Raw genomic sequence first — 16,929 nt, forward strand, 5'->3', positions numbered from 1 at the left:
TACACCACCTACCCCTATGATGTCCACATCACGCATCCCCTTCTCATCCAACATCCTTCTCAATATCCTCACATTCCCCAACGACAAGGCATGAATACCCACACCAGCCATACCCCCCATCCCTCCCGGCAACGCCTCCCCATCCTCGTTGTACACCACACAAGAACCGAGTGTATTCGTCGCCGTAATAAAACTGATTCTTCCGGCAAACGGCTCCAGCGCACTAACAAGACACGCAAATTGGTCAGAGTACGTATACGGCGGCGTCTTGATACCAATTGGTATGACTGGCTCAGGTAATTCCGCTAGATATCGCGTCAAAGAGGATGAGTATGCCGGGGGTGGAGAATCAGGTATATTCGGACAACTGAGGTTGATTTCCATAGCTAGCGGGAAGGAGATGCCTTTGGAAGCGGTTACGATTTTGGTATAGCATGTTGCTATGGATGTAGGTGAGCCTGTGACGCTGACGATGACTGTCTTGGTGTGTGGCATTGAGGAGCTTAGGTCGGTGATGATGGAGAGGTATGTGTCTAGTGTGAGGGGGCTGTAGCCGAAGGAGTTGAGGCTTCCGACTGGGGAGGCTGAGTTTGTGAGTGGTGTGTTGGTGGTGGGATCAAAGAATGTATATTGGTGGATGGCATCGCTGTGAGGGAAGCCGTCGACGAGGCTTGTTCGTGTGGTTATTGCGCCGGTGGAAGGGCATTCGAGCAGGGCGGCAAGATGTTCGCGGGTTGTTGCCCATGGGCAGGCTGTGTTGAGGAGAGGTGGATTTATAGAGAGTCTGGGCGGCATGACCGGCTGTAGAGTTTGGCTGGAGTGAGTGTTGGATGAGGTTGTGAGATGTTGAGAAGTCGAGGTGGCGTTGAAGTTGTGAGCGGGGCAAGATAACATCAACTGTGCATACTACACCGAGATCAGGCTAAGACGTACAAGACTCCTCGAACAACTACACTGTGGAACTACACATCAATATAGAGGATTGAATGTAAATGAGGGCGGAACGATTGTTGGCAGAGTACAAAGCAACTCGTGAATGCACGGCCACTCGATAATGACTTACAAGAGAGGTCGAATGAATGACTACCTCCGAAGGCCTCATGCTCAGGCATTTCTTGCGCCGAAGAAATTATTTAGTTGAGGACTCACAAGTTATGGTGGTATACCGTTCCCATTCTCGTGCGGGCTTACTCTGTCGCGAAAACACTGTTGAATTTCTTCAAGACGGGATACCTCGCATTGCTTCCTCACATCATGACCCTTGGTTTCTACACCTAGTACGGTATATGTACCGAGTAGTACAACACTTTGGCCGGCAGCTGTCCCGAGTATCCGCAGATTCCATCTTAATTCAGCCGATGAGCAACGGGCCGGGTTCCCACTATTCGCTGTGTTATCGAAGCATCATGTGCCGTCAGATGTTGCCGTCTCATAGAGCTCAACGTGTGGGCGGCATATTGTCTCGCGGTCAACTATTTGACAAAAGCTTCGTATTCAACTGCCTAATCAAATCTATCCTCCCAATGAGCAATCCCACCAGCCGCAACACCTGAGCTTGTGACGACACGAAAACACCCTACCCATATGTATGTCAGATCCAACCAGGTGGTCTGTCCTTCAGGCTATGTACAATAGAACGAAATAACGACTGCCGCAATGTCACCATCCAAATTGTTCACAATGCAGCTCAATACTAGGACCATCCGACCTGATGCAGCTCGCTGTGGTTTCTCTTATTATATGCATGAGTTTAGCCGGGCCGCATCCAGAAATGAGAACCCGGTCGTCTGAAGGGGTGTCATTGACTGCTTCACGAATCAACGTGACCACGTCAGGTCTTTTGTATGTGATAGGTATGCCGTGGAAGTCTACTGGGCGCCACGTTGCTTCAGCAGACACAGCCTCCGTATCAGATGACGGCGGAGACTTTTCCAAGTCAATAGACGACTCTGATGGTGATGGACGAACTCGACGAATTGCATCCTTCTCGAGAGTCTCTTCTCTGATACTGACATGCTCAATACATTTTGATGTTGAGCACTCGGAGCCAGCACTGGAAGAAGGGGGCAGGGGTGGTTCCGACCGAGTGATGAAGACTCGGATTGTAAACCGAGGGTCATTTTTCAGAGTGATGAGATGTTCCGCAAACCATTTCAAATAAGCTGCAAGTTGACAGTTAGCAAACAACTATCCACGTCTTCTGATTTCATAAGCACGTACAGTTGTACTTGACTACCCATACAAAGACAACACGTCTTGTCGTGCTGCTCGTGACTCGTCCCAGCAGCGCATGAGCCAAACCAAAGGTAAAGCTAGCTCCACTACCACCAGCCACCAGGACGACAGTTTCAAAAGCAGAAGGATCGGGAACGGTGCCGTACGGTCCTTCAATGGACGCCTTGAGTGGTTGTCCAGGATGGTCAATGGCGTATTTGTGTAAGTCACCCGTAAAGCCGTTATGAGATACAACAACAAACTCGAGTGGGTCGGCGGAAGCAATCGTGAAGGGATGGGTTTCGAAGAGTCGAATGCGAGGAATCCACAAGAAACAATGTTTTCCAGAAATAGCACCCATAGGAGGTTTGGCTAATGTAACTCGAGTACCACCGTTTGGCAGTGGCGTAAGCGTTGCCGTGTTGTTGGTGCTGTTGATCATGAGACGAACAAATCGAATGAGACGATCTAATCCCCACATGGAACCAGCAACTACAGTACCAATGACGATCTTGGTGGTGAATTTAGATTGGTGAAGCCCAATCGAAACAATTGACACGATCCAAAGGGTTACATGGATATAATAGAATAGTTCGTACCACCAGCGGCGAATGAAGATGGCAGCCAGAGCCAACAAAGCCCAGCATGAGCCAGCGACAATGCCAAATATGTCGGACGTTTCCAGTAAGCGACTGCACCTGTTCATGCTACAAAAGTAGTAAGAGTAACAAGACGTATGAATGATGACATGAGACACCGCCGTATAGCCGGCGATTCTGTGAAGGCAGTTTAGACGTTCGTACGACCACGCAGTCAAGAAGGCAAGGGGGGTGTTTTTGAGGGCAAAAAAGATGACAAAGACAAGATTCGCAATGGCCAGCCTAGGTAGGATATGATTAGGTTTTTGAACTGTTTCAATGAGTGTTGGGGATACGCACCAACCGGATCGTGAAGCAATATTGCTCATCATGCTTGCACTCTCACCCAAGTTGGCGAACAAGCCGACGAGATTGAGTGCAACGAATATTGTTGTTACACCTGCATGACCAAGAGATGGTAGTCCCACTACACGCTTCAAAAACAGTTTCCTGATATATCTATGGAAGAGTGTCAATGTTGTTCAAGAGAGTGATCAAACATACTAGGATACTCACCTGGATGTGGCTGCCAACGGTGATGGCAGCTTGATGCCTCCCTTTCGCCGCCTCATCCAGTGATTAGACTGCCTAATCTGGTGGAAGACTGTGTAGAGCAGACCAACAAAGACCAGGGCGAGTATGAATCCCAACGTAGACTGCTCGTTTCTCTTTGCTCGCAGGGCAAACCTGCGAAGTTGTGCCTCGTCATAGCCTGCCATGGTGATGTGGAGGAGTTGGATAAACAGGAACGGATTCGGACGGCCAGTGACGCTTGTTAGACCTTAGTGTCTGATGATAGAGCACAGATCTTCTATATTCGCGTTACAGTGCCAAAGATACTGTTGTCATTCCTCGAGGCGGATCAGAAAGATGGTATCGTGCGGCCTTGGATGTGTAGTGAGTGGACTCGGAAAATCGATGTCGAGGTAGAGGGTGATGCTCAAGGACAGACTTTATGCAAAATGTACAATTTGAAGAAAGAATGGTTTGAGAGGTAGCAATAGGGCGATGTATGCCTGCATAACAACAAATCTGCGGTGGCTCCTTCCCGACAAGTGACTTCCTAGTCTCAAGCACGGCAACCAGATTCTTCTACCTTCGGAAAGAGAAGGGCCGGTTGACAGACAGAGCACAAGCACACCTTGGATAAATCCGAAGAAAGGCTGGATCTTCTCACTTTAAGAGCATGATACTCCGAGCGTTTTCCATGACGGGAGTTGTATTCCGTTGGCACATTTATGATGAAGCCGCGCCGCAGGTAACCTGCTCAGGCTTGCACGGTCTTCGAATGTTCCTTTCTCATTTCACACCCCCCTCGAACCTAAATGGCGATTTGCACGTCACCATCACGTACAGCACAGAGGGAGAAGCCTACGGTGGAGATTGGCATATGGCAACGGGAGATCCTACCAAGGTCCAAAAACGAGAAGCTCATTGTGGCCATTGCGACTACAACTTCCATCCACCCCCCACCCATACAGACGGGACGAGACTATCAACACATTGCAAGGACACCCCGAATTCTGGAAGGGAAAAGATTCCAGCAATCCCCCACCGCCAGTAGCGTGCGGAGATTTGAAGCAACTTGCTCGAAACAAGACAATGGCCGTGGTGGCCACTTGCACCGGGCTGGCTGGCCCACCCTCGATGGATTCAAGTTGCGATATTAGATACGGTTGTGGATTGTATTTAGACTCCAAACAGCCAGACCCATATAAGGCGCACAGGGACGTTACACGGTTACACCATAACGAGGTGGCTCTGGTGGCTCTTCAATGGGCTTTGTCAAATTGTCATCTGCCAAACAACGACAGTGGCTATACTGTACGATCTAGGTTTGTTGTTGCTAGTGTTTCGATGCTGGTCCAGGTCTAGATTCAGGATCTCGATGGGCTTGCAACAAACAAGGCTGTCTAGATGCGCCACAAGCGGATAAGAACCTCTCACGAGTATACCAGAGTCATGGCATCGTGAAGCATGCGGTGAACAGCAAGACTTCACACAGCGCCCAGACTCACCAAGGCGGGTGCACATTCATGGCTCTCTTCTTGATATGGAGTTGCTGAGTTTGTTTGGCGAGGCTTTGTATAAGCCGCTTTCACGGCTTCGCTGATACATTTAGGCAAATTTGACTGCTAAAAGAAGGCTCACAAGCTTCAAGAATATCCACCAATTCTTACGCAGGCAAAGGCCCGATGATGGCTCGTTATCAAAATCAGCAACAGGACGGTGGTGTTGCATTGACAGATCCAAAACTGGAAGGACAAACTTAAAGTGGAAAAGTTTCATGTATGCGAGGAAGACGATACTCAAGTACATGCTCAAGCCCTGCAAGCCACCCCCACACTGAAAGACTAAAAGACTAAGCCCAGCAGGCCAGGTGTTCCTTCTGAACGGTCACGTAATGGAGGTGGTATTATTTGTCGGAACGAAGGAAATGTGTTGTGTGCAACGGGGTGATGTTCAGCCCTGGGCAGCCTGATAACCATCCACATGCTACAGCATCATCGTCGAGTCTGTCCTGCATCGCCAAATCGGGGTAACTGCAAGGTCTCAGCTTCGACCAGGACGGGTTGGACATGGAGAATGCACAGCACAGTTCCTGCAATCAGATCAGCCGCGAACATTATTGACTCACACCATATGCAACTCAACGAACCACTCTGAAAAGTCTCGACTCGTTGGAGTCAAGAAAGCACTTTTTGATAACGCCACTCCCAGCCACGATCTATGCTATAATACGGGCCGAGTCATGGATCTACCGAAAATTTTAGCATCTCACCAACACTGGATAAGCTATTGTATCGCCAGCCAGGGGGTAGACTGGCGTTCCTGGACCCATAGAGCGCCTAAGAAGGCGGCGCATTGAACATCCGGCGGCTGAAGTCATTGTCCGTGCCGGTCGGCTTTGTTGGGAGAGTCTGTTGTTGAATCCAAAAGTGAAATGAGGCCTAGCCCAGGTTGTCACGTCTACAGTCATCCATCAAACGTTGATGACGATGGCAAGAGATTAAGACACAGACTGCTAAGGCGGCGTCTTTTGTCGACGATCTTCCAAATGCTACGTTGGAGTCTACATCAGTCTTCCTTGCTGGTTTATGCCCAGAGCAATCAGAAGCAATCAGAAGAAGAAGGAGTCAGAGACAGAAATAAGGTGTGTTTCGTGGATTGAGGCAGACTAGGCTGAGCAGGGGAGCTGGCGCCTTGTTAGTGGTAACAAAGTTTGGTTCACAGGTTACATTCTTCAGTCTCAGCTTGGTGGTACTACAATAGTGTGGTACTTTCAAGTTGGGTTCCCTGTCGTGGCAGCGTGGGCCATCGATCTGCATAAACAAGGTTCCTGATTATCTACTGACCCCCAAATTGAGGTTCCTGGGTTTCTGTGCAACTTGTCAGTGGTCCAGTCAAGTCTAGTTATCCCACCTCTTTGTTGTGTGTCACCATCGAGTTTGGGCCGCAATGAGTTGCAGGCCAGCGTCGTTGATTCAATACTGCGTGCGTCGGTCCTTGGTAAGATTTGCAACCGAGTTGTCCTGTGCTTTCAACAGACACTCTTCAGTCTCCATCGGAGCGTAGAACGAACGACAACAAACGTGGCCAACAACATAACTCTATGTGAAGCTTACCCCTGGCATTTCTGCCTAAAGACCAAACCACAACATGAAGGGCACGAAACACAACCATGTTGGTTTTCGAGCCTGGCATCCATGACTTTCAATCTTGCTAAATTGCATACATACAACAATCAACAACATTCTTCATGCAGCATCGTACCATGCCATCTCCCGACATTCCCCGCAAAACCCCAGGATGCTACGATGCACCACAACACACCAGACCAAGAGAGCGGTCGGGTGCACGTCCACCAACGTCGATAGTGTACAATAACGTCATGTTGCACATGCAAAGAGTTGTCACGAGGACTTGGCGAAACAAACAACTTCTTTGGGCTGACATAGGACGAGAACCGCGAAACATGGTGTAGATAGAAGCCGGGCTGGTATCGAACTACCCCCTAGGACTCACAATGTCAACTCTATTGACTGTGTAGACTGGACAGTACTTACAGCACAGTAGTCGCCCAGTCTGTCGAGTTACAGACGTCTGGTGACATTCGGCCAGCCATGAGAGTTCAGCACGAGCCCATGGCTTGTTTCACCACAAACTACCTGGCCACATTTTGCTGACCTTCTGGCTTTCTCAAAGAGAACAAAAGCTGTCTTACTTCATGGCCTATCAGAAGCGTTCTTACTGGACGACGAGGTAGGGCTAATCTGATAGTGGTTTGGAATGCGTCATTATTTACAGCATGGTGTGCAGTGTGCAATATCCCGTCTGCTATATCTGGTATACAGGCAACTATATGCAGTATTGCACGGTCATGCAGCATTATTCGGTGCCTGTTACTGTACAATTTCATCCAACAGCATATCAGGCTTCAAGATTAGCCGAAAAAGCAGAAAGTCTACCCGTAAAGGAGACTTTGGCCGATGCATGTGAGCCATGCAGAGAATAAGCGATTGCACGGCACAGACCCTCCGCAGTGACGAGTAGAAACGTCGCAGCGGGAATTGTTTCGAATCGTATTCTAGTGTACTGAGTAATGCAGTGACTGATGGAAAGGTTTCCCCAGCTTCTTGGAGTCAATTAGAGTCATTATAACCCGGGGACAATATAAGCCGTGAATAGGTCCACACCCAGACAATTGTCGACGCCATGGACGAGCACGTTTCGGACAGGTGAATAGACGACAGCGATGATGTTTCACAGAGAGAGGCGTACCTGCATCATGTACTGTAGAGTATCTTACAGTAACTTACGCTTTCCATCATATTGTACAGAGTATATTGTTATACATACAGTACATACGTAACCATATTTATTTACTTCTTGGCCCCATTCGCCTTGACCTTCTCACCACGTATATCACGAAGAAACAGCTCCTCACGCTCCCACATGAGCTCAACAGCAGCACCAGTAGGACTACACAAGACCGACAAGGCAACCACCTTTGTCAACAAATCAACCAACCTAACCTCCGTGCCCGTCGCACGGTGAGCACTCCTATACAAGCTCACGGCCCAGACCAAAACGCCCGCCGACCCAATGATGTAATCCCACCGCAGGAAAGCCTGGACGCCCTGTCCCACGGTGGCCACCTTCAACGCCGGCGTCGCCCAGGGAAGAGGCGTCTCGAACACGCTCAGCGGGTGCAGAGACTGGAGATACTTCTTCTGGAAGATCTGGGGAACCGCGACGGTGGACAACGAGACGACCAGGCTGATGAGGTGCGCGATGGTGGTGTTGGCGAATGCGAAGGCGTACACGTACCGCAGGGAACTTTGGATCCTGCGGTTATTTGCGGGTGTGTCTTTGTCGGTGAAGAAGGGAGAGACGACGACGTTTGCGACCACAAGAAGGATGGCTACGTAGGCGGGCCAGGGCTGCCAGATGGCAATGAAGATTTGCTTCAGGTCGTGGGTTACTGTTTCGGAGAGCGGCACGATCATGAGCATGGAGGGGATGAACATGCCCACGGTGAAGACGTGAGGGAGGGCTTTGAGAACGCCGTGGGGAATACGCATGTTGCTGGGGGTTGGGTTCGACGCCGTAGCAGCAGTGACGAGGTGTAGAAAGGCGTAGAGAGGCGTGGCAAACGCAAAGGTTAGTACTTGGGCAGTTAGACCAAGAACCATGGGGCTAATATCAGTCGTCAGTTCTTGAATCATCATGGGTTGAGGATAGATGTCTTACAACGCGGCGATGGTCCACGCATTCCCCTTCCTCCACGACTCCAGCGTCACAAGCACCCACGCCGAGCTAAATGTCCCCGAGAAAGCGATCGAATGAAGCACCAGGCCCGGCTGGCTTCCATCGGTAGTCACCCAGAAGAAGGTAGTCAACGTGGTGAGAAGCTGGTCCACGTGCGGGAGGCCGGTGTAGTGTGTTCGAAGGGGCACGTCCAAGCCGGGGAGCTTTTTGGCGTGGACGGCCGCATCGCCGAGTGCGCGGAGGCCATTCGCGTCGGCGAAGTAGAATATGAAGTAGAAGACGGAGAGGGAGAGGAGCGGAAGGATGAGTTTGGCGGACATGTTGTGCTGGTGGTGGCGCCGTGTCTATGTTTCTGGGTATGGATAAAGCTTGAGGTTGCGACGAAGCGGGTGTGACGTTTTTAATATCAAAGGAAGAGGGACTGGACCCTGCATAAATGGAGGAATGCTTATGACGGCGCGGGTTTACATGCCGACGGTGAAATGTTGGTCTTGTGCGTTCGGTCGGAGGGACGGGGCATCATGTCGATCGTGGGGTCCGGATATGAGAGTTGGCCCGATCGAATGAATGGCACATGCTGCGTTTGCAGATGAGAGATGATGTATAATTTGTGATTGGGTCATCACATTTCAGAACTGTGAGTAATTCGACTTTAATTCTGTTAGCAATGCCTGAATACAAAGAAGTCCGTTTCTCGGTCGGGGAGATTATCTCATGGGCCGAGGCTGATGAGGATGCAGATCCCACGCATTCCATTCCGCTCCATGGCCGATGCAACAGATGGCAGACACATTTGCAGAAGGCAATCCAATGTCAGCTTTCTTCTCAATTTAATGACATTGTGAAATCCGACACCATGCACATCTGCCAACAGCCACCATTCTCTCCCCAGATCCTACTACCACATATGCATCTTCATATCAGGAAACACAATCACCAAGAGAGACATGTGTTGGTCAAAATGATATAAACTTGTTAACTAGCCATTTACAAGTCCATTACACGCCCACTCAACCAAGCCCAAACACCCAAACTTTCCAACCCAATACCTAAACATGTACAACAGAAAAAGAGTGCAAACGCACCTCATCGCCTTGGACTCGCCGGCCGTCCATGATACGAACCCGCCGTAATAAGCGTCCTCGGACAAGAAATCCCATCCGGCGACGCATACCCATCCTGTCCGCTATTCCTATAACCCACACGCCCTTCCTCAGCGGCATACATCTCCCGCCCTCTTATCTCTCGTACTTGCTGCGTCGGGCCGCTCGCCTTGGTGACTGCATCGGCCTTGACCTCGCTCTTGATGGTGGTCGTGACGAGGATGCCGCCGCAGTCAGCTGTGTCGTCTGTGTTTCCGTCGCTCTTGGTCGAGCACTGCGTTATAGGGGCCATGGAATCGTTGCGGTTCGCTGACTGTAAGCCACCGGGTGTCATTTCCTGTGTGAATGTCGCTTTGGGATTGTTGCGGTTGTCTCGGCTTGTGGAATCGCCTGCTGTGCCGGCGTTGTCCTTGGATGTGACCCATTGGATGACAATGGCTGAGAACAAGACTGCTGCTGTTAGTTTGAGTTGTACAGGTAGAGATGGTGTACTTACTGTCGCAGTTGCAGCATAACAAGCAGACCCAGCCTGCTTCACCTTTTAATGCCATCAACACTGACAGGTTACTGCTCAAGTTAGCTTACCGTTCATGTAAACACGGCTAACATGGCACTTACACTATACTGCTGATGAGTGTGGCAACAGCGCCAACGAGGGTTCTGGTAGCAACGTTTCGGAGTCTCAACGCAGCAGCCGTACGCGGCAAGTTTTTGTAGGAGTAGAGGTCTATGCTTGTTAGGTGGTGGCGTAGACTGGGTAAGACGACAGACTCACTTCGAAGCGGGATGAGAAAGAGCGTCGTCAAGTAAATGTTGACCACGGTGTCAAACGAAATGAGGGGAATCATGGCAACGCTCTTCATGCCGATGACACACTGGCCGTTTTCAATCTTGGCAATTCGGCTGAGCTGGCTGTAAGTATGGGAGCTGCACTCGGTGCTGGGGGTGCTTACAATAAGAAATTGAGTATTCCAACCACCACGTATAGGCCGACCATGCCAAAGGCATTGAATATGTAGAGCTTGGAGCGAAGCCTCTTTTTCGAGGTTCCGCGGATAAAGTGCTGTCGAGTGTTAGTACATGATACAGTATTATACAACAGTGTAACATACAGCTTTTTCCACCAAGAACAGGTAGATGAACTAAACAAGTCAGTCACACCAACTACATACTCATGTTGTAGATCTGCTGCGCTTACAATCTATTCCACGGTATTAGTTCTCATCCAGAGTAAAAGCACAAAGGTAGGTCGGAGCACTCACCTTGGTAGTAACATAGCACACCAGACAAAGCAGAATCGCACCTTCGCACGTCACTATACTCGCATTCACACCCACAGACTGCTGCAGAACAGCCGTGGCAATAACGAACATGTACGAGTCGACGTATATAAGAAACACCACTGCCACGCCATCGTCAGAAAAGGTTCGCAGTCGAGGAATGCAGTCCACTCACGCCAGACAGTAACAGGTAGTCGACTCCAAGATTTGATGAACATGGTTCTCTTTGCTACACATCCAAGTCAGTTTTACTCTCACGGTTTTGCGTATCAGTGCCCTTACTCAGGAATAATGTCAACACCGTAGTCGCCACGAGCGAGATGATCATGCACAGGATACGCCCAACAGCCGGCACCTTTTGTGCGGGAACTGCGTTTTCATCCATGGTGAATGCGGGAGATGCGGGAGGTAACAAAGAAAAGAACGAGCAGTAGCCTTTTTCACTCTCAATACGCAAGAGCCAGGAACTCACAAGACAAATCAGCAATCAGATTGTCCAGAGTAAACAGAGCATCGACTCAAGGTGCTCAAGAGTTAAATGTCTTTATCACGATCGCAACAGGACAACCCATCACAACCACTCGATAGGCGAGATCACCAGCCTAAATAACCATCTCAACCACAGCCCCAAACCCTCCCAAGTCACTCAATGACATTCCCATCCACAGCTCACCCCAGCAAATTACCCATTGTCCACGGCCACCCGGCGTCGTCTATTGACAAAAGCTGAAGTCGACGCATCCGACACCAAAAAGAAAGCAAAACTCCCAGCGGGGGGGCACTTTTCGCCAAAAGCAACTTTTTCCTCCCGCGGAACATGTACACCACAGCCGCTGCGGCCACACAAATGTCCGGAAAGACGGACTGTGGCTACGCGCTAACTAGCCGCCTCTTGGGATGATATGTGACAATGGCGTATGCGCGATGCGGGTGTTGGCTCCCTTATATTGTGGCTTTGAGGTCGGGGCGGACGTTGACACGGATGCGAACAAATTCGATATGGATGTTATGCGTAGGGCTTGGGATGGTCATTTTGGTGACATTTTGGAGGCATCGAGTTTGGGTTGTGGGAAATGTTCAACGCCAGGAGGTCCAGGCCAAAGAAGCAATGTCAACTCATAGGCAAGCATGCCTATAGTCAACTGCCATCCAATAGGCAGCGTGTATTAATGAAAAAACTTCATACCCAGCTAGGTGTTGACATTGGAAACTCTGGTCACTCACTCCTCATTCTCATCCTCGTTGACGCTCTACAACCATCCCCATCATCCTTTTCATCACAAATCCAAGTCATATTTCGCAATATACCTATACTCAAGTAACCCAACCACTAGTCCAGCTTCTCCAGAAACAGAAACCCATATCTTCAGATCAGCAGCGCTAAACGACTTAAAATCGGCAACACCCGACACCGTCTGAGTCAATTTGAATCCCATCCCACGTTCCCGCCTGTCTCAGAAGCATCCCAAAAGAAAACCACACATCTAGTGTCTAGCGTGCTGCCAACATTTGTTTTTTATTTTGTGGGAGAACGGCATTTTCCAGCTTTTTGTTTTTTTTTTTTGCAAAAAAGCAAGTTCCAGCTAGAGCACAAGTTGGTTATACGCTTCGCAAAAGCCACGACTAGGTTTTGATTGCGCACTGACAGGGCTTTACCAATGAATTCCTGTCAAGTTGACTGTGCTGTATCGGCTTTTCTTCTGTGTTCCGACTTTGAGTGTCCTGCATCTGTGCAGGCAGTATTGGATGCAGCATATGTCAGGACCTCGATGCGGTCCAAGTGGTAAGTCGGGCGTCAGAAATGAGGAGAGACGGAACGGATAACGCAACGGATGAATGGAACAGGATCGTCACAATCCTGGCAAAGAACGAACTGGTCATCGATTGACTCAAGACATGACAGACAGGAGCCCAAAATAACATCACTTTGTTCTTGGCAGTGTTCTCACAACGTGGAACGTGGGCAAAGTTGAGACATCGGGCCAAGTCCATCCTTCCAATTTTCCGAGCAGCATAATCTCGTGTGGCGTGTCTCACCAAGTCAAGGTCAGGTCAAGGTCCCAGCTTCATTGGAGCATTGAATCATTGGGGCAACACTGACATGTCGCCAAACTTGGCACGTCTATTTTCGCTGTCTGAATAAGTCTGAGCTAACGTCGAACCAACACGAAGCAAATTGCAAATTTCCCCCCGGGGTACTCCATACAGAAGCAACCCATTCATCAGCCCGTCTCTTGTCACCTGTCACCTGTCACCAAACAAACTAAACCGTGTATCTAAAGAATGTAGCATTGTCTCCCTTCTCACTCTCCAGCAGCTTCTCCTCGACCGTGTACAGCTCTGGTGCCTTGTATGCCGCGTCCCGGCGCGCATTCTCCTTCCGCAGATACCATGTCAGAAGACCGGAGCAAACACCGGTGAGCACCATCATGGCCACAAGGGTGAGGTGGCCAGAGAAATACCGGGGCGCTTCGTCGTTGCGGAACATGAAGCCGGACACGGCACCACCCAAGTTTCCCTGAAGCAAGGTTAGTTGGCTTCCAACATGCACGAACAAAGTCTCCGGTGGCTTCTTGGGGGAGTATGTGAGGGAGGGATGGAGGGAGGGAGACTGCAAGATACTGTACTTACAAACCCGACAACCATGGCAATGCCCACACCACGCTTCAATGAGCCGCCAATGTTGTTGCTGTTCCATGCCACAGACAGGGGGATGTTTGGATACGTTCCGATGGCTACGAGGAAACAAGCAAAGTATTTAGCACCGTTGTTGTGAACCGTGGCCAGTATTGCGAATCCAAGAGCCCTAAAGCAATTTAGCCCAGTCCGCCCAACCTTCGAATCACACCGATGTAAGGGAGATAGATACTCACCCAATGGCACAAAAGAAAAGAATATAGATGCCTCTATGCCCCTTTTTATCGGAATAATACCCCGCGAACAAGGTACATAAACAGGCCGCCATATACGGTGGCGCACTCATCAGCTGCGCAATCTCATTGGCATATCCCAAGCTTTTAATGATAGTCGGCAGGAAAATCGACACGCTATAAAGAGGGGTGAGGATGGCAAAGAAGATGACCATCTGGACGTAAATTTTCCAGTCTTTGAGGGCATCGATAATGAACTTCTTCTTAAACTCGTCTGAGAGCACAGACTGGTCCTGCTTGAGGCGGCGTACAAGTTCGTCCTTTTCGCTGGGTGCGAGGAACTTGGCGGTGGTGGGATAATCATGCAGGATGAAGTAGGCCGCGATTGCTAGACAATTAGACATTTTCAGGAATCAAGTGTTGACAAGAGGTTACGAGTAGACATACCAACAACAACGGTAATGATACCCTCAATGATAAAGATCCACGACCACCCGTTCAGGCCCCCAAGACCTTTCATCTCCATGATACCACGCGCCAAAAGACCACCAAATGCACCGGCAGCCGTGGCAGCAGAGAAGAATATAGCCACACGGAGACCGCACTCGTGTCTTCGATACCACAAACTAATACTGCACCGGATGTCAGTAATATACTCTTGCTTTCCACCGAAGTGCACATACTAATACGCAATGCCGGGAAACAATCCTCCCTCTGCCAAGCCCAGTGCTGCTCGTGCCGCAAGCAAGCCAGGGAAATTCTTGACAAGACCCATGGCGACACATATTACTCCCCAGGCGACCATGATGCTGGGGATCCATATGGACGGTCTGAATCTCTTCATTGCAAGATTCGATGGGATCTCGGCTGCCACGTACAGCGGGTAGAAGATGGAAACGGCAATCTACAATCCATCAGCTACAAATTCTGAGAAAAAGAGAAAAAGAGAAAGTTAATCAAGGGATATGCATATTCATATACATACATTGTAGTCATATTTGCCCTTCATGCCCAAATCTGCTTCCAAACCGGCCAGTTTTGCGTTTCCAATGTTGGCGCGATCCAGAAACGACAACAGGTAAAGGAATGATAGGAACGGCAGCAACGCCCAATCGACTTTTCGAAGAAGACGCTTAGTTTCCGCAGGCGTAAATGTTGATTCTTCAACTTCGACAGCTGCGATTTTGGATTCAACATCCCCGTCGCTGGTCTGAGGATCTTGAGTCTGTGTTGGTGATGATTTCTCCATGCTGGTTAGTTGGTCCATCGTCTTTCTTCTGTTTTGTCAAAAATCCTCCCCCAAAAAAAAAAAAAAATGAACACGAATAAAGACCAAGAAACTATCTATGGCCACATGAGACTGAGGAACTTTCCTTGGAAAAAACGACAGGAGCCCATCTCTTTTAATTACTTCATCCAAGGTTGCCTGCCCCTCATGATGGGCACGGCCGAGACCCAAGACACACTCCCATGTCCAGTCAATAGAGTCCCCTGCCATGTCTGTCCCCTTGGCATTGTGATTATCATATGCCGCCCCTTTCTACCGTCCATTGTCAAGCCACAAATCTGCATTCCGCAGAGATCCTCCGTCATCTGGGGAGCCGTGCCCAATAAAATGACGATGTCTCGTGTGGCTGGCTGAGCGCCGAGACCCTAAATATTAAGCTTGTTCGTCAACAAACATCCACACTATTTATCCGTTGCGTTGTTCTTGCAACGGCCATCACCAGTAAAGCCAAGTCTGAGCTTTATTCCTGCCAAGGAAAACATCGGCTTCAATCCCGTCTGGGGTCGCCGCTTGCCCCCCCGCGTCTTGTTGGACGAGCCTTCAATGTTCTAGATCATCATCAGCGTCGCCATGGGGGAAAGGAAGTTCCTTAGTCTGGCTAGACTGACGCACCCCTCATCAAATTGTTGGGTGCAAGACATGTTTTGTCTCTTGGATACCTTGGCGTGTGCCCTATATTGAAGTCAAAGCTGGGATATCGACCCAAAAGTCCAGGTCTAGGACAAAAGCCAAGATGGTTAAATGCCCGGCTAGACACCATACTTTGGTATGATGGTGGTGCTGACGGACGGGGGTGGTCCAACGTGCAATGAGTCAATGACTCGTTGCGCATGGCTCACCAACAAAGTTAACAACCAACCCCAGGCCAGTGCGGATTATTTGTTCATAGCTGATGGTATGTCTCTTCATCAATGACGATTCATTCGCCAAATCGAAAGGAGCCGTGCCTCTTCCGTCTGCCCGTGAGTCTGCCCGTGAGAGGGAGCCACGAGTTCTGGTAAAATCGCAGCATTCTGGGCAAATGCCATCACCGCGTCACCCCTTGGTCCGACTCAGATCCGGAGTCCAGATGAGGGCCATCAAGATTGACCTGAGACTCCATCACGAATCGCCAGTCGACAAATCTCCGCATGCAATGCCGGGTACCCAATTCGACCAGACGCGCACTCGTCAGGGTAGTACTGAACACGGCGGAGTAACCAATTAGCCACACCATCACAGCTTGTTCCGTCAGCAGAGTCGACTTTCTCCGAACCGTCATGAGACAAACATATGCGGCTGGTGAGGCACAACATGTCTTGCGTGAGCGGATAACCTAGCGAATAGCACACAACGGCACTGGTCTGTGTTTATACTTGTCTGGTCAGTCTCCTGTCCAAAACCGCTCCGCGAATGTTCCTATGACCCGTATCACAAAACAACGGTGCAAATAGCGGGAGGTTTATTGCCTTTATTGCCTTTATTGCTCAAAAACAAAACCAGACAACGATCTCGGAGTCTGAGGGCATCAAGTGAGAGAGTGTAAAAGACCTAATAATGTTGGTCAAAGCATGCATGCCCGTAAACCAGACATAGGCGGGTCGCGCGTACCGGCGGGTGTCACCACAGTCGTAGCCGTCGCCAATGCTGAGACAGGATCTCCATCTTCCTCTAACATCTGTCCATTTTGTCTTCGCTGCTGATTCACGATGCAACTGTGACTAGCTTTGCATCGCCGACGCCATCTGGCCTCGTAGGCGCCTGTCGCCATAGACGAGCTGTTTT

General features: G+C 49.8%; 5 protein-coding genes across 5 annotated transcripts; 1 reads left to right on the forward strand and 4 right to left on the reverse strand.

Moving 5' to 3' along the window:
* Positions 1-1,659: 1,659 nt before the first annotated feature.
* VFPPC_00115 (ferric reductase-like transmembrane component) lies at positions 1,660-3,571 on the reverse strand (the record flags this gene model as incomplete). Its single annotated transcript, XM_022428162.1, has 3 exons — positions 1,660-2,162; positions 2,221-3,311; positions 3,369-3,571. The coding sequence occupies 3 exons, from the start codon at positions 3,569-3,571 to the stop codon at positions 1,660-1,662; spliced, it is 1,797 nt and encodes a 598-aa protein (XP_022284652.1).
* Positions 3,572-7,735: 4,164 nt separating this feature from the next.
* Positions 7,736-8,944, reverse strand: VFPPC_12695 (AtmA protein; the record flags this gene model as incomplete). Its single annotated transcript, XM_018290472.1, has 2 exons — positions 7,736-8,552; positions 8,607-8,944. 2 exons carry the CDS (start codon positions 8,942-8,944, stop codon positions 7,736-7,738), a joined length of 1,155 nt encoding a protein of 384 aa, XP_018148137.1.
* Positions 8,945-9,710: 766 nt separating this feature from the next.
* VFPPC_00116 (hypothetical protein) lies at positions 9,711-11,392 on the reverse strand (the record flags this gene model as incomplete). Its single annotated transcript, XM_018280207.1, has 9 exons — positions 9,711-10,177; positions 10,224-10,294; positions 10,346-10,454; positions 10,503-10,630; positions 10,681-10,790; positions 10,840-10,869; positions 10,990-11,129; positions 11,183-11,236; positions 11,290-11,392. 9 exons carry the CDS (start codon positions 11,390-11,392, stop codon positions 9,711-9,713), a joined length of 1,212 nt encoding a protein of 403 aa, XP_018148138.1.
* A 1,878-nt stretch (positions 11,393-13,270) lies between these two features.
* Positions 13,271-15,126, reverse strand: VFPPC_15057 (high-affinity nicotinic acid transporter; the record flags this gene model as incomplete). The annotated part of the gene is made up of 6 exons (XM_018292810.1): positions 13,271-13,525; positions 13,639-13,813; positions 13,881-14,265; positions 14,325-14,509; positions 14,561-14,781; positions 14,863-15,126. The coding sequence occupies 6 exons, from the start codon at positions 15,124-15,126 to the stop codon at positions 13,271-13,273; spliced, it is 1,485 nt and encodes a 494-aa protein (XP_018148139.1).
* Positions 15,127-16,057: 931 nt separating this feature from the next.
* On the forward strand, positions 16,058-16,372 carry VFPPC_15058 (hypothetical protein; the record flags this gene model as incomplete). Its single annotated transcript, XM_018292811.1, has 1 exon — positions 16,058-16,372. One exon carries the CDS (start codon positions 16,058-16,060, stop codon positions 16,370-16,372), a length of 315 nt encoding a protein of 104 aa, XP_018148140.1.
* Between the last annotated feature and the right edge of the window lie 557 nt (positions 16,373-16,929).

This window comes from Pochonia chlamydosporia, chromosome 1 (genome assembly GCF_001653235.2).
Source record: "Pochonia chlamydosporia 170 chromosome 1, whole genome shotgun sequence".
Taxonomy (NCBI): Eukaryota; Fungi; Ascomycota; class Sordariomycetes; order Hypocreales; family Clavicipitaceae; genus Pochonia; species Pochonia chlamydosporia.